This window comes from Phoenix dactylifera, chromosome 8 (genome assembly GCF_009389715.1).
Source record: "Phoenix dactylifera cultivar Barhee BC4 chromosome 8, palm_55x_up_171113_PBpolish2nd_filt_p, whole genome shotgun sequence".
Lineage (NCBI taxonomy): Eukaryota > Viridiplantae > Streptophyta > Magnoliopsida > Arecales > Arecaceae > Phoenix > Phoenix dactylifera.
This window is the reverse complement of record NC_052399.1, coordinates 25,089,027-25,102,088: the sequence shown is the minus strand read 5'-3', so window position 1 is coordinate 25,102,088 and position 13,062 is coordinate 25,089,027. Positions and strand designations below refer to the sequence as shown.

The following is a 13,062-nucleotide window of genomic DNA, read 5'->3' as shown; positions in this document are numbered from 1 at the left end:
TGTTTGCAACCAAGATCAGAAAAATTAAGCGGAACTTTGGAACCATATAGATCAAAAGGTGAATGATACATATGAAAACGCAACTCAACAATCTCCTTGCATATTTGATTTGGTTTAGACGTCACAGTTGATCATGAGTTCAATTATTTTGCATAGTTTTATGAATCATGTGTTTGTCCTATGCAGATGAGCGTTCTATGGTAACAATTTTTTTTAACTTTTTTTTTTTCTGTGCAGTTCTTTGTAGGCTTTATACACAACAAAGTCAGATTTCTGACCAATTTATTTTCTATCCTCTGTCGACTCCCAATCTCCATTAATTTTCCTGCAGCATATAATTAACCAGCGTACATTCCTCCTAAAGAAATCCAACTAACAAACAAATAAACCCCACTCACCCACCACCAAACTTTGGTTTCTGAGGCTCCACCTCTTGTGACCAGGGGGAGAGGAGCCATTCTTGGTAGCATCTGCTCGCCCTTGAAGGGTTGGGACGGATGTATGAAAGCGGGTGAAGATTAGGCCCTCAATCTTGTTTTAATTTTCTTGGTTCCTCGAAGAAGGTATATCTCAAAATTAAGAGAAAAATGTGGTAAAGAGGCCTAGTAAAACTACCTTGTGAGAGGAATTATACCTGAAAGAGAGGAATTATACCTAGTGAGGGTCAAGCATGGAGCATAGACAGGGACAAGAACTCCGATTACTTCCGTCGGTGAATCTCTCAGTCGATGAACTTATCGAGCGACCATCCGGTGACGCCGGGGACAATGATGCATGTTCATGACGAGGTTGACAACTAGAAGGGGGCCTAGTAAGCCCCTACCAGCCATCCATGTTGCCATCTCTTTGGTATGACTCTAGATGTTCATGTAGCTGGGATGGAGCATAAAGAGAGAGGGGAAGCTGAGGAGAGGCACGTGTGCTCTCCCTCGTTCCATGCATCCCAAGTGTTTCACCTCCAAAATATTATCTCTTAAAAAATTGTAATTAATCTCTATGTCATCTAGAAAATATAACACTTCCCTTTGTAAACTAATTCTATAGCACGTAACAACGATACTTTTTTTAATTTCCATTTGATGTTGTTTGCATTATTCTATTTTATTAAAATAATAGTAATTACTTTATTTTAAAACATTCCCAAGCAGTATTAGTTTTGTTATAATTGGAAATACACTAATAAAAGTCCATTATATGAATCAATGGTCATTTTTTTATTAAACTGGATGAATTAATTAATATGAGAATAAACACATCCCACAATAGGCTGAAAGATTTGTTGAAGAATCTCACAATGTAGTACCAGTGAGATTGGCGATATAGCTCGCCATCGAATCAAGAATACCGTTAGCTTTTCTATAAATATATGATACCTTAATAGGAAGCAAAGTACTCATTATCCGCCAAAAATCATGCAATAGTAAATGAATTCTGTCATCAACTAAAGGTAGATCACAAAGCCATCTACTAACTATGGAAGAATCGTCCTCTAAATAAATGTGAGAAGCTTTCAACCTCTGCGTAGCATAAGAAAAGCCTTCCCACCTAGCTCGTAAATGCACCTGAGACTAGGCTTGCAACACAAGGCTTCACTGCTAAGACATAAGTCCTATGCTCATCTCGAAACAACTAACAGCAACCTTGCTCATTGTTAGTGGCCATCCAGTGGTCCCCGTCCCACTGACGGTAGCCAATGGATGATCCCTTGTTCACCATCAAAAACACTCTGATGCCAGCGCAGTGGGTGAACCTCAGGTCCCAACCAACTTTGGGAAATAGACAGAAGCCATTTCTTACCCAAACCTAGCTTGATGCCTTGGCTAACCTAGTGGAATGCTTGGAGATTGAAATGAAAAAACACATTGCAAGCGAACGTTTGATGCATTGATGGCAAATATGGAGGCTATGTAGCAATATCTTCCTCAACATAATACTTGTTGTTGATCCTGGGATTGATTTTAATGATTACAAAATAATTGAGTAGATTACTAATGATCAGTATTTTAGAGTAGCTTAAGTTGTTTTTTTGGGAAAGACTTGGATTTCTTGAATTCTGGCCCGACCCGACCTGATCCATTTGAAATTTAAGTAATTTTAGATTTCTAATCCTACGACCCACCCCAAGCCGAACCGACTCGAACCTATAAAACTACTTGGGTCTGCGGGATGTAAGGGTGCAAGTCAAACAAGTCAACTAGAGTTGTGATGCAGGAGCATGGCGCATGGATTCAAGGAGTCCTTGTGTATTTAGGAATCCTTGCGCCATAAGGAGTCCGTATGTGGGTATGAGTCCTTGCGTGACTAGGAGTCTGGTTAATTTGGGTCTTAAATTGAGTTGTATTTTTGTTGATTTGAATCTCCTATTGAGTCCATGTAATTGGTTGCCAAGTGGCACCTAATTAAGTCCTTGTATTGGAATGCCAAGTGGCATCATTCTAGGGTCCACACCATAGGTTGAATGGGTCAAAGCCAAGTGAATTTCCATACGCCATGAGGAAGCAATCCTTGACTTGATCATAGGTTATATCCAAGTGCCAAGTGTCTCCACGTGTGGAAGGATTAGGATTGAGGATTTATTTTGACTTGGTCAAATCCTACCTTAGGAGTTTAGTCATGAGTCTTAATCTAAGTTTTGTCATAAGATTAATTTTCTATTTTGTTCCAACACCCCATCTATTTAAAGGGCCGACATTGAAGAATAAAAGCAGAAATCTTTTGGCTTGCAATTGCTTAAGTTTGAAGAGGCGAGAGGCTTCTATTATTCCCCATTGGTGAGATGCCAAGGGACCCTACTTCTTCCTAGGTGAGACGTCAGGAAACCTCTTGGGTTTTGAATGTAAGTGAGACTCTTATATTCAGCCCATAGTTATCTTAGTTCCTAGTTATTTTCATTGCCATTGTTACTTGTTATTGCTACCATATTCCCATCGTTGCATTCATCCACCTCCATGAGAAAATTTCATAAGCTTGAGATCACAAACATAGGCCATAGACCCTTTATAACACGTCCTCATAGCACATAACCAAGTCATCTCATTAGGAAATTTCATTGGAAGAATTCTGCTGCAAGTTTTAGGCCGTACCAGAGCCTTTCCCTTCCCCTATGCCATCAAGCTGGGTGCTTAAGGTCCAACGCAAAGCTCCGACCCAGAGCTCTGTGACTCTAGCCTTATAACTGGTCTCTAATTAATCTTCTTTTTGGGTGGACTATCAGAGCAATAGGTTTGATCTTAGGTAAAATTTAAACTCGTTTAGTTGGGTTCCGCGTAGTTGAATAAGAAAAGATAGATTTTCTTAATTTTACTATTGCTCAACCTTGGAAATTGGTTAATATTAGTATGTTGATAAGTGATAGAGAGGAGAAAGTTTTAACAAATTTTTTGCTGCTAGAAGAAGAGGAGCAAGAGTGACTGTAGAAGGAGATGCCAACCAACTGGTTGAGCAAGCTCCAAATGCATCAGCTACTCAGGCAGACATTGTTGGAGTATGCTAGGTGGTGTCTCAACTCCTTTAGTAGTAGTAGTAGTAGATGTAGGCCACTCTTCGACCTGCACCATCTCTGGAGTCCTATTATAAGAGATTCAGAAAGTTCAACCTGCCAATATTCGAGGGTGGAGCTGATCCTCTAACTGCAGAGGTCTGGATTTGGGAGATGGAGAAGGTATTTGATGCACTATAGTAACCCAAGAACGTAAAGGTTAGGATTGCTATACAGATTCTGAGGAGAAATGCTGAGTTTTGATGGACTACTATAAAAGCTGCTAATAGGAGTGAGGATGACCAGTTGACGTGAGAGGAGTTTAAGAAAATATTTTATGATCAATACTTTTCTGAGTCAATAAAATTAGCAAAGAAGAATGAGTTTTTGGCCTTGAGGCAGATGGATGACATGACAACATTGGAGTATGCAAATAAATTTAACGAGTTAAGCCGATTCTGCCCCTAGCTCATGGAGTTCGAAAGAAGCAAAGCAAATAGATTTGACCAGGGCCTAAGATATGGGGTTTGATCTCCTTTGTCTTCTCACCTCTTTAACAAATACAAAATGCGCTAGATAGGGCCTTGAAAGTAGAATCCGATATGAAAAGTTCAGAAAAAGAGCGAGGAGATAGAAAGAGATAGAGAACAGCAGAAACTAACAATTCAACAAATAATTTAAATTAGAATAGGAAATCTGCGACTTATGAATATTATGGCAAGAATCATCTTGGACCTTGCTTTAAGAAGCTAGAATCATGCTTTTCATGCGGCAAGGTGGAACATATGGCATAAGATTGCCCTATCAAGAAAAAGGATAATCCAAAACCAACCAAACTAGCTAACCAAAAACAAATACAGAATGCACGGGTGTTTGCTTTGACCCAACAGTATGCGAGTGCAAGTGATCAAGTAGTAATAGGTATTAGTTTAGACAACTCCATAAATGTTCATGCACTATTTGATTGTGATTTTTCTATTCCTTTGCATCTTCTAAGTTTCTATCACTTTGAAATGCATATCTAAAGAATTGAATTAGCCATTATGTGTTACCATCTCTCTTAACAAACTTATTCTTATAGATGTTTTGTTTAAGATTTTTATCACTTAGATGAGGAAGTTAGGGTTAATACAAACTAGTCTAGAGTTTTGGGCTTTAGAAGAGTTTGTTTAGATTGAGTTTCGCAACGGATGTATGTTGGAGAAGTAGAGAAGATTCAGTATCCTTAAGAAATGAAGGTCCATCAAGATTCGAGGACGAAACTTTTTTAAGGGGAAAAGAATGTAAGAATCAGGCCAATTGGGCCTGACCTGGAATAAAGTCGGCAGGCCCAGCCGGCTTTGATTCAAAATTCAAAAAAAAAAAAAAAATGAAATAGGGGATCGCGATTTCTTGCCTGAGCAGCCCGAATGGCCACCGTTGAGGCCCGACTGGGGGAACTGCAGCCGGTGCCAAACCCTTGGGGCCGGTACTAACGGTCGGTGGCCATTTGGGACAGTTGCACCTAGCGAACGGTCTGCCGGCGCCGCCGTTCGTCCGAGCTTATCTCCTCTCTTTGGGGGTTATAAAAATCTCGAATCCACTCCACCCGAACTTCCACCCACTATTCTTCTCCTTCTTCCTCCTCTTTCAGTGGCCGGCGTGCCACCTCGGTCAACCAAAGCCGCCTAAAACTTCTTGTGGATCCTGGTTGCCTGCCTCTCCTATTCCGAGTGCCTTTTTCCTCCCTCTTGGCAGGACCGTCGAATAACCCACTGCTGGCTGAAGTTCACTGCCTCCACCCCACGCCGGTGAGTTTCCCACCCCGTCAACATCTCCTTGGGTTGTGAGGGTTGCCCCGGATGCAGTTAGGGGTGCTGCTCCTCTACTTTCTTTTTTTCTATTTTGCCCGAGCATGGCAGTTCCCACTAGCCATTGCCGGTCGCTCCCCACCACCCATCATTGCCTCTAGCTGCCACCGCCGGACCTCGACCACGGCAGCCACTGATCCACCCACTTCCTTTCCCTGATTACCAAGAAAAGAAGAAAGAATAAGAAAGAAAGGAAAAGGAAGAAGTAGGAAGGGTACGTTCATAAGTTAACTAGTATATATAGACTAATCTGTACAAGCATGGTTCAACATACCAATCTGTACAAGAAGTATTATACCATACCGTTAAGGTATTCTTATGGTACCGATATGAGCATTGAACTGGCCTATACGAGATAGAACTGACCGCTTCCTCGCTCGTGTTATATTGATCTGTTACCAGACAGTATCATGATCAAGCATGAGAAAAGATCTCTCTATCCTGTGTTGACATTAGGGGTGGCAATCGGGTCGGGTCAGGCATAAACGGGTCGGGTCAGATGTAGGTCGGGTCAGAAAATCATAGACCTGAACCCGACCTGTTTATTAAACAGGTCAGGAATTACAACCTGAACCCGATCTGTTTATTAAACAGATAACCCGACCCGACCCGTTTAACCTGTTTAATAAACTGCCCAACCCATCCCCACCTATCCGACCCGACCCGACCCGTTTAACAATTGTGCTCGGGACTCGGCAGCTTGAAAAATTTCAACAGAGGAGTCTCGGAGGACGGCCCGTTGTCGGAGGAGATGGGAGAGGCGAGATGGGTCCTATGCTTCATCGATCGGAGGAGATGGGTCCTCTGCTTCACCGCTTCAGTAGACCTCCGGCCGCCGCGGCTCCTCCTTCGCCGCCGGCGGTCTCCGATCGGTTCGGCAACGGCGGCATCTGGATCGGAGTCTCGGAGGATGGCCCGTCGGAGGAGGAGATGGGAGAGGCGAGATGGTCCTCTGCTTCACCGCTTCGGTAGACCTCCGGCCGCCGCGGCTCCTCCTTCGCTGCCGGCGGGCTTCGATCGGTTTGGCAACGGCGGCATCTGGATCGCGGCTCCGGCTCCGGCTCCGAACCCGAAGCCCCCACGGAGATCGCGCCCCGGGAACCCAGACGCCATGGCTTTGCAAAGATCACGGACCAAGGGATGATCCGGATCCTTGGAGGAGATCTAGAGTTAGGGTTTCATACCTCGCAAAGATCCAGATCCTTGGAGGAGATCTAGAGTTAGGATCCCGGCGAAGGGGGTCCGGCCGTAGAGAAGCTCGTAGAGGAGGACGCGGCGCTGCCATGGGACTGTGGGAGCGGCCGGTGGTGACCTTGTGGGCGACGTACTCGTAGCTGCCGACGAAGGAGCAAGACCGGACGGCGACCGGCTCGGCGACGAATCGGTGGGAGGGGAGGGAGGAGGCCGGCTTGCAGGGGCGAAAGAGGAGGTCGAGGAGGCAGGACGGGTCATCGGCGCCGTCAGAGGGGTCGGAGGCGACGGGCTCGAGGGTGGGGGAGAAGGTGGACTAGAGGGAGAGCCGGAGAGGTTGAATCAAAAAAAAAAAAAGGGCAGCGGTGCCCAGGTGAACTTGGAGAGAAAGTTTTAAACGGGTGACGGCCTGACCTATCTTTGTGGGCTGTGGGCTATGGCCCTTATCCAACCTGACCCATATATTAAACAGGTTATTAAACGGGTTATACAGGTTAAATGGGTCAGACATCTTAAACCTGTATCCGACCCAATTAATAAACGGGTTAAACGGGTCAACCTGTTTATGACCCGAACCTGTTTAGGCCAAACCCAAACCTGTTTATGGCGGGTCGAACACGGGTCGGGTTGGCGGGTCGGGTAATATTTTGCCACCCCTAGTTGACATGATGAGAGGTATACTATGTACTGTGCCATGGCGATTATGCACACGTAAGGTTCTGGCATGGTGGTAGTGGTACAGCAAACCGTATGCACCATCAATATCAATAAATATAAGGAAGAAAAAGACAGATGACAAAGTTACAATGTAACTATAAACAACATCCATTATCGAAGACAAAATGAAACACGATAAAATTGCAATACCTTGGTCTACGACCTCCCATTTACATCAAAAAGATAATATTGGAATGCTTATTACTAATTCTAAAAGTTCTAGGAAAACAAAACTCCAATGGTGGAAGTAGGATCCATATATAATACTGACCCTAATATGTGAAACAGAACCATGCACCGCCTAAAGTTCCTGATATAATTCTATTTTAAAATCCATCTATGGTTGATCACCAAGGCCCTACAATAGGGACAGCGTGAGGACGAGCGCAGCCACGGCCAGATGCAACTGATGTGGAACCTATGCCCACACCGTTCCAAATGTCCAACTCATCCAAGCAAATCCCGCAGCTCTCATCAACAACTCCGACAGTGGCAATACTCAATGGGAGATGGAGATGGCGACTTGGTCGACCCGCCGTCACCGGCGCGGTGCCCAGAGAATCTTTCTCGGTGACGGTAGCAGCAGAGTCACGACGCCTTCGCTTCTTCATGTCGCGAGATACGCATATGACGGCAACGATAAGCCAAGCGAATAGCAGAGTGCACACCATTAGAACCGACATGTTGATCTTCGACCAACCAGCCAAGACTCGTACAAAGATTGGTGTTTGGTTGTTGTTTGACCCAGAAGCCATGGTGTTTGGAAGAAGAGAGAAGGTAGAGCTGTTCTGGAAAGGAGACGAATATGCCAGTTTATATAAGGACGGACGGAGTCGGGATCCTGTAGTCGTGTTTGACAAAGGATCCCTTTCCTACTCTTGCAGGGCATCCTCCTCCTTCTTCTTCTTCTTCTTCTTCTTCTTTTTTTTTTTGGTAAATGCAGCAATTCATATAGCTCTAGCTTGAGTACATTCTGCCAAATCGCGGAAAAGTAAAGAGTACAAAGGAGAGGGAATCTCTCCTATAGATGTCCACAGAAAATCTCCGGAGTGCCGAGCGACGAAGGAGGCAACCCAGTCTGCTGCCTTGTTCACCTCCCGAAACACATGTGCCACCCGTAAACCACCCATCTCCTGAGCCAGCCTACGAGTCTCTCTGATGAGGGGGTGGCCATCACCATATCTATCCATATCTCGAATCCAGTCAATCACCACAGAGGAATCCCCCTCAAGATACACCCTTGCGGCTCCAAGAGATCTCATCGCATATGACAACCCCTCCCATGCAGCCCGAAGCTCTGCTCCTTCTTTGTCGAGCAATACTACTTCAAGTTGGAATCCACTGTTAATTGCTCGCCCCAAAAGGAAATACTACGGAAATCATAGGCCACTCAGAGCCGTTAAATTTACAGCCCTTAAGATGGAAAGCGCACAGAGGCTCGGCGTCACCGAATATTAATATATACGAAAGTTGGCATCCAGATCTTCCTACTACTCGTATTCGCCAGCTGCATGATTTGCTCGGAGACGTTGGACGTATGAGTGGAACAGCTGCAATGCAGCGGACATATATTTCATAGAAGAGTGTAAAAGAGTGGTGTCGGCTCGTGGTCAGCTCCAATGGATTTGTGCTACAGTGTCTCGTAGTCTACATAGGTTATGGGCTGGGTCCGCTCTGATACCATTCATAACAACCTAAGACCTTATATGAAATGACTGGATGGAAGGTATTATTTGGGTTTTTTGATCCTATATAAGTATCCGAGATTTATCCAGCAAAAAACCGATGTGGGATTAAAAACATGCCTGCACGGATCCTCACATAGACGGTGGCTGATTATGTCCTTGCTCTGCCCTGATTGTAGGTCATTTGCGATCAATCGCAGATGGAGCATGGAGATGTCGAGCATCAAAATTGTCACAGCATCATTAGGCATAGCATAAATTTTTCCACTCTTCATCATATATATATATATATATATTGTTTCTTTTAATTTGTACCTTGTTCTTTATTTAAATAATATGATTAACTATGGCATCAAGAGGTTCATCTTTAAAGCTTAGAATCGAAAACCAACAGGTGATGACAATGCCTATTTTAGCTCCATTTGAATTTCCAGCACTTTCTACGGGATGGATGTTGATTAAAAGTGTAGCTGAATCAAGTTATAGCATGTTAAAGCGTAAAGGATTTTGCAATCCACCAAAGGTGAGCACCACTGTTTCTATAGGTGGCATGATCAAATTTAAGAAGGATTGACTAACCTTATCACTACCATGAACTCAAAAAATTTGAACCGATATCAAGTTTTTGAATGATCTCACCAAAAAAAAAATCATTAGAATGATCTCTGCAATGGCTACCTAAAAGTAAACGATGATGTTCTAATATTCTATTCAAATTTTCATGTTTAATGTAACATCATCTGCAACTACAATGAGAGTTCCAAAAAGAAAAAAATATCAGGCAATTGAAGATATATACTGCAGCCCAAAATGAACACAGATCACGAGCCAACAATAGGACCCAAACTCAGCTACAATGGATAAACAGGGCCCAATAAGGCCGAAAAGAAATACAAACAATAAGAATATTCCAAAAGAAATATTTATGTTTGGTATTTATAGTATTCTAAATAAAAAAGATTGATTTCAAATATTTATTTTTAGAATCAGAATTGTTTTTCTTTGCCTAATGCAATAGAGAATAGATGCGAAAAATATGTGTACTTACCTGGAGATGCGAAAAATATGTGCATCTGGTTCTTTCATAACTTGACTAGTTAGCAGATGAAGATAACTGGAGCTTAGATTTACAAGTTTGATATGAATTATCAGTTTATACACATTACATTCATGTATAGCTAAATGTTTTTATCACATGGAGCTTCATATTTACTTCTTAATCATTTGTTAACAGCATGGGCGTCCAGTACTTGAAGGAACAACTGGGCATCCAATTCAAGTACCCACGACCGAAGAGTTGTAGCAGCACTACTGGATGATGGCACGCAAAGTTTGCTAACTGTGATCATGGCCGGCCAAACCTTAGGCGACTTAGGTGGTTGCCAGCTCAAAAAAGGCCCACCGCAGGAAAGGCTGCAAAAGATAAAATAGAAAAAAAAAACCCTCCTTTCAGTTTGCCTTTAGCCGGCAGAAAAGGCCTCAAAGGTAAAACGTGTTTAAGCCCCCAAATACATTTGGGCCACTTCTTAGTGCCCCATGGATTGATGAACCGGAAGTATCAAGCTAAAACCCATGAGAGCTAAGTGGATGTCCAATCAACACCATGAACCAGCATCTAAATACCACTAAATTCAAGACCTCAATTGTTAGTTTCTCTTATGGACAAAAATAAGTTCTTTGTATAAATGAATAAGAATGAGAGCATCTGTTTTGATCCAACATTTTAGTTCATAGAGGTGGTGTATCTGGCAAATGATCAAGCCTGCTGTTCATGACTTCTCTGGCTCGTGCACTTCGATACTGTAACCGCTGGTGCAGTGCTTCTGCCAATTGGCGGAAGAATTCAGCATCCCATCTTTGAATTAATGAGGGATCTTCTGCATAACATATGTATATTGACGTGACTGCACTTTCAACGACTACCACTGCCAGCCCCACCTGAAAACCAGAATACTGTTACATATTTTCCTTCATAAAATAGAGGTCTAGCACAAAAACCTGAATGTGCTTCAATTCCATTTAAACAGACTAATTTGTGTTTTTCCCCCAACATATACAGTATGGTAAACCAACATTTTATTTTATTTTCCCTGATGTAATGACAAAACAACATCTTAAGTAGATTGTTAAGGATTTAAAGACTAATCTCCCAGCTAATAAATGGCTACGAATGTGACCAAATATACTTTGTTTATTCCTCATTTTTTTTGTGGTACATGTTTATTCCTCATTGAGAGCCTCAAGTTTGGACAGGTACACAAGAAACTGGCAAAACTGAACCATTTCTTAAAAAACGAACAAAGAAAAGAAAAAGAAAAAATAAAAGTGAAAGGAGTGCAAATAATTAAATTTGGAGAAAAATTTAGCACAGCTTCACTCAAGGTGATTATAGCTTGCAGCACATCACCCAACTTACTGCTTAGCTTCAATGAAAAGGAACAGTATCCATAACTTGCAAGAAGAGCTCCGCTACGCACTAAAATCATGGCTTAAGTTGATTGCACCATTGCAAATGACAGCATAGCATGATGGTTAACAAAGAAGATGTGATGGGGAAATAAAGCAGCTGTCACTTTGTCCTATATAGTTGCCATCAAGGAATAGTTCACATATCCAAGGGCTCAGCGGTGCAACACGGTGTAGAGTACATAGTGCTTTTAGGAAGGCAAAGAAGCAAGGGATCCAGACTTCCAATGAGTCGAGGCATATTTCGATATTAGGAATATAGAAATGCCAAAAAAAATTACTGAAAACATAACAAAGGCAAGGGTTATGGATCTAACTGAAATTGTGTCCGCATCAACCACTCCATTCACTGAAGGTGCACAAACCTATTGGCTAGTATACAGTAACATTATCATATCCGGGGTTGAAAATGATTCCACATTAAATCACATGCAAAATTATGATAATGGCCGCAATACCTTTTGTCTGGCTGTCAAGATATAAATGCCTAAAAGTATATACCCCCTATACAAGGTGTAATATAAAAAATATCAGACGTGTAACTCCTATGAACCTTGTACTTCCACATCAACGTCACCATTGAGCTTCAACTCATATTTAAAAGGTCAGCCTCACCTCTAACAAGCCTTGTTAAACAATGGGTTTAACTTCAGTTTAATGGCCACAACTTCAAATCTTGTCCTATAATCAACTTTTTATAAGTTGATGAAGTTCCTTTGAGCTCTGGAGTTATAAGCAGGGACAGCACGAGCATCATATATTTTCACAGAAGATTTTGATGATTACAAGTATAAATAAGATAAATTACAATGTTCCGCAATACAAGGGAAAAGGTCAGAGACAACTACGGGCGTGTTTGATAATGTTCTTCTATCAAATTCTTTGTTTTCAAAAACCAGAAAAGAAAATTCAGCAATAGTAGAACGGTTAACAATATGTTTGGTCACACCCTTTTCTTTCAGTTACTGTTCATAAGTTTTTTTAGAAATTTTGGTTTTTTAGTCCGTTTACTTTCAAAAGAAGAGAACAAAAAGTAGGAAGGGTTCTCTGCAAATGCAACCATCAAATTCCAAAAACCAACAAGCAATCCCATAGAGATCTGGAATAAGGAACTCACTCCCAGAAATTGTATAGAATCTTCAACAGCATTAGTCATTAACATATATCACAATTTTCAAAAAAATAAAATACATGATATCACAAGAGTGCTACTAATATGGCATAGATGGTTCACAGATGAAATGAAGCTGAAGCTACAACCAGAGTTTAAGCATGGGATAAAGAAACAAGATGCACTGGTTTGAGGGTGAAAAACAAAGATTTCCACCATATTATTTGATGATTTTACCAACCAATGTTGGAACCATCTCAAGGAAAAGGAGCCAACTAGACAATATGCAGGTCCGATAAGATGTTGAAAAGCTAACCTTCAATTCTGGAATACTGATAGGCCCTGTAGACTGAAGTCTGAAAAACTTGCTCAAGAACAACTCTCTGTTGCCAGTTTATAGTTCAGGTGTTTACATAGAACAAGGCTGATGCATTCTTGCATGCACAGCCTGGAGAAAAAAGTGAAGGCAGGGGTTGGAGCCTCAGAAGAAAACTAAAGGCTGAGTGACAGGAGCAAGCAAACAAACTTCCACAACTAGATTATGATTAAAGTTTCAAATGTCAG

General features: G+C 42.1%; 1 protein-coding gene across 1 annotated transcript in view; it reads right to left on the bottom strand.

Annotated features, from left to right (window-relative positions):
• Positions 1 to 10,509: 10,509 nt before the first annotated feature.
• The window catches only part of LOC103715335 (CTL-like protein DDB_G0274487), a 35,893-nt gene continuing 33,340 nt past the window's right edge, over positions 10,510 to 13,062 (bottom strand). The window contains exon 7 of the mRNA XM_008802922.4: positions 10,510 to 10,859. Within this exon, the coding sequence (XP_008801144.2) occupies positions 10,650 to 10,859 (210 nt within the window). The 3' untranslated portion in view covers positions 10,510 to 10,649. The remainder of the gene's footprint in view (positions 10,860 to 13,062) is intronic.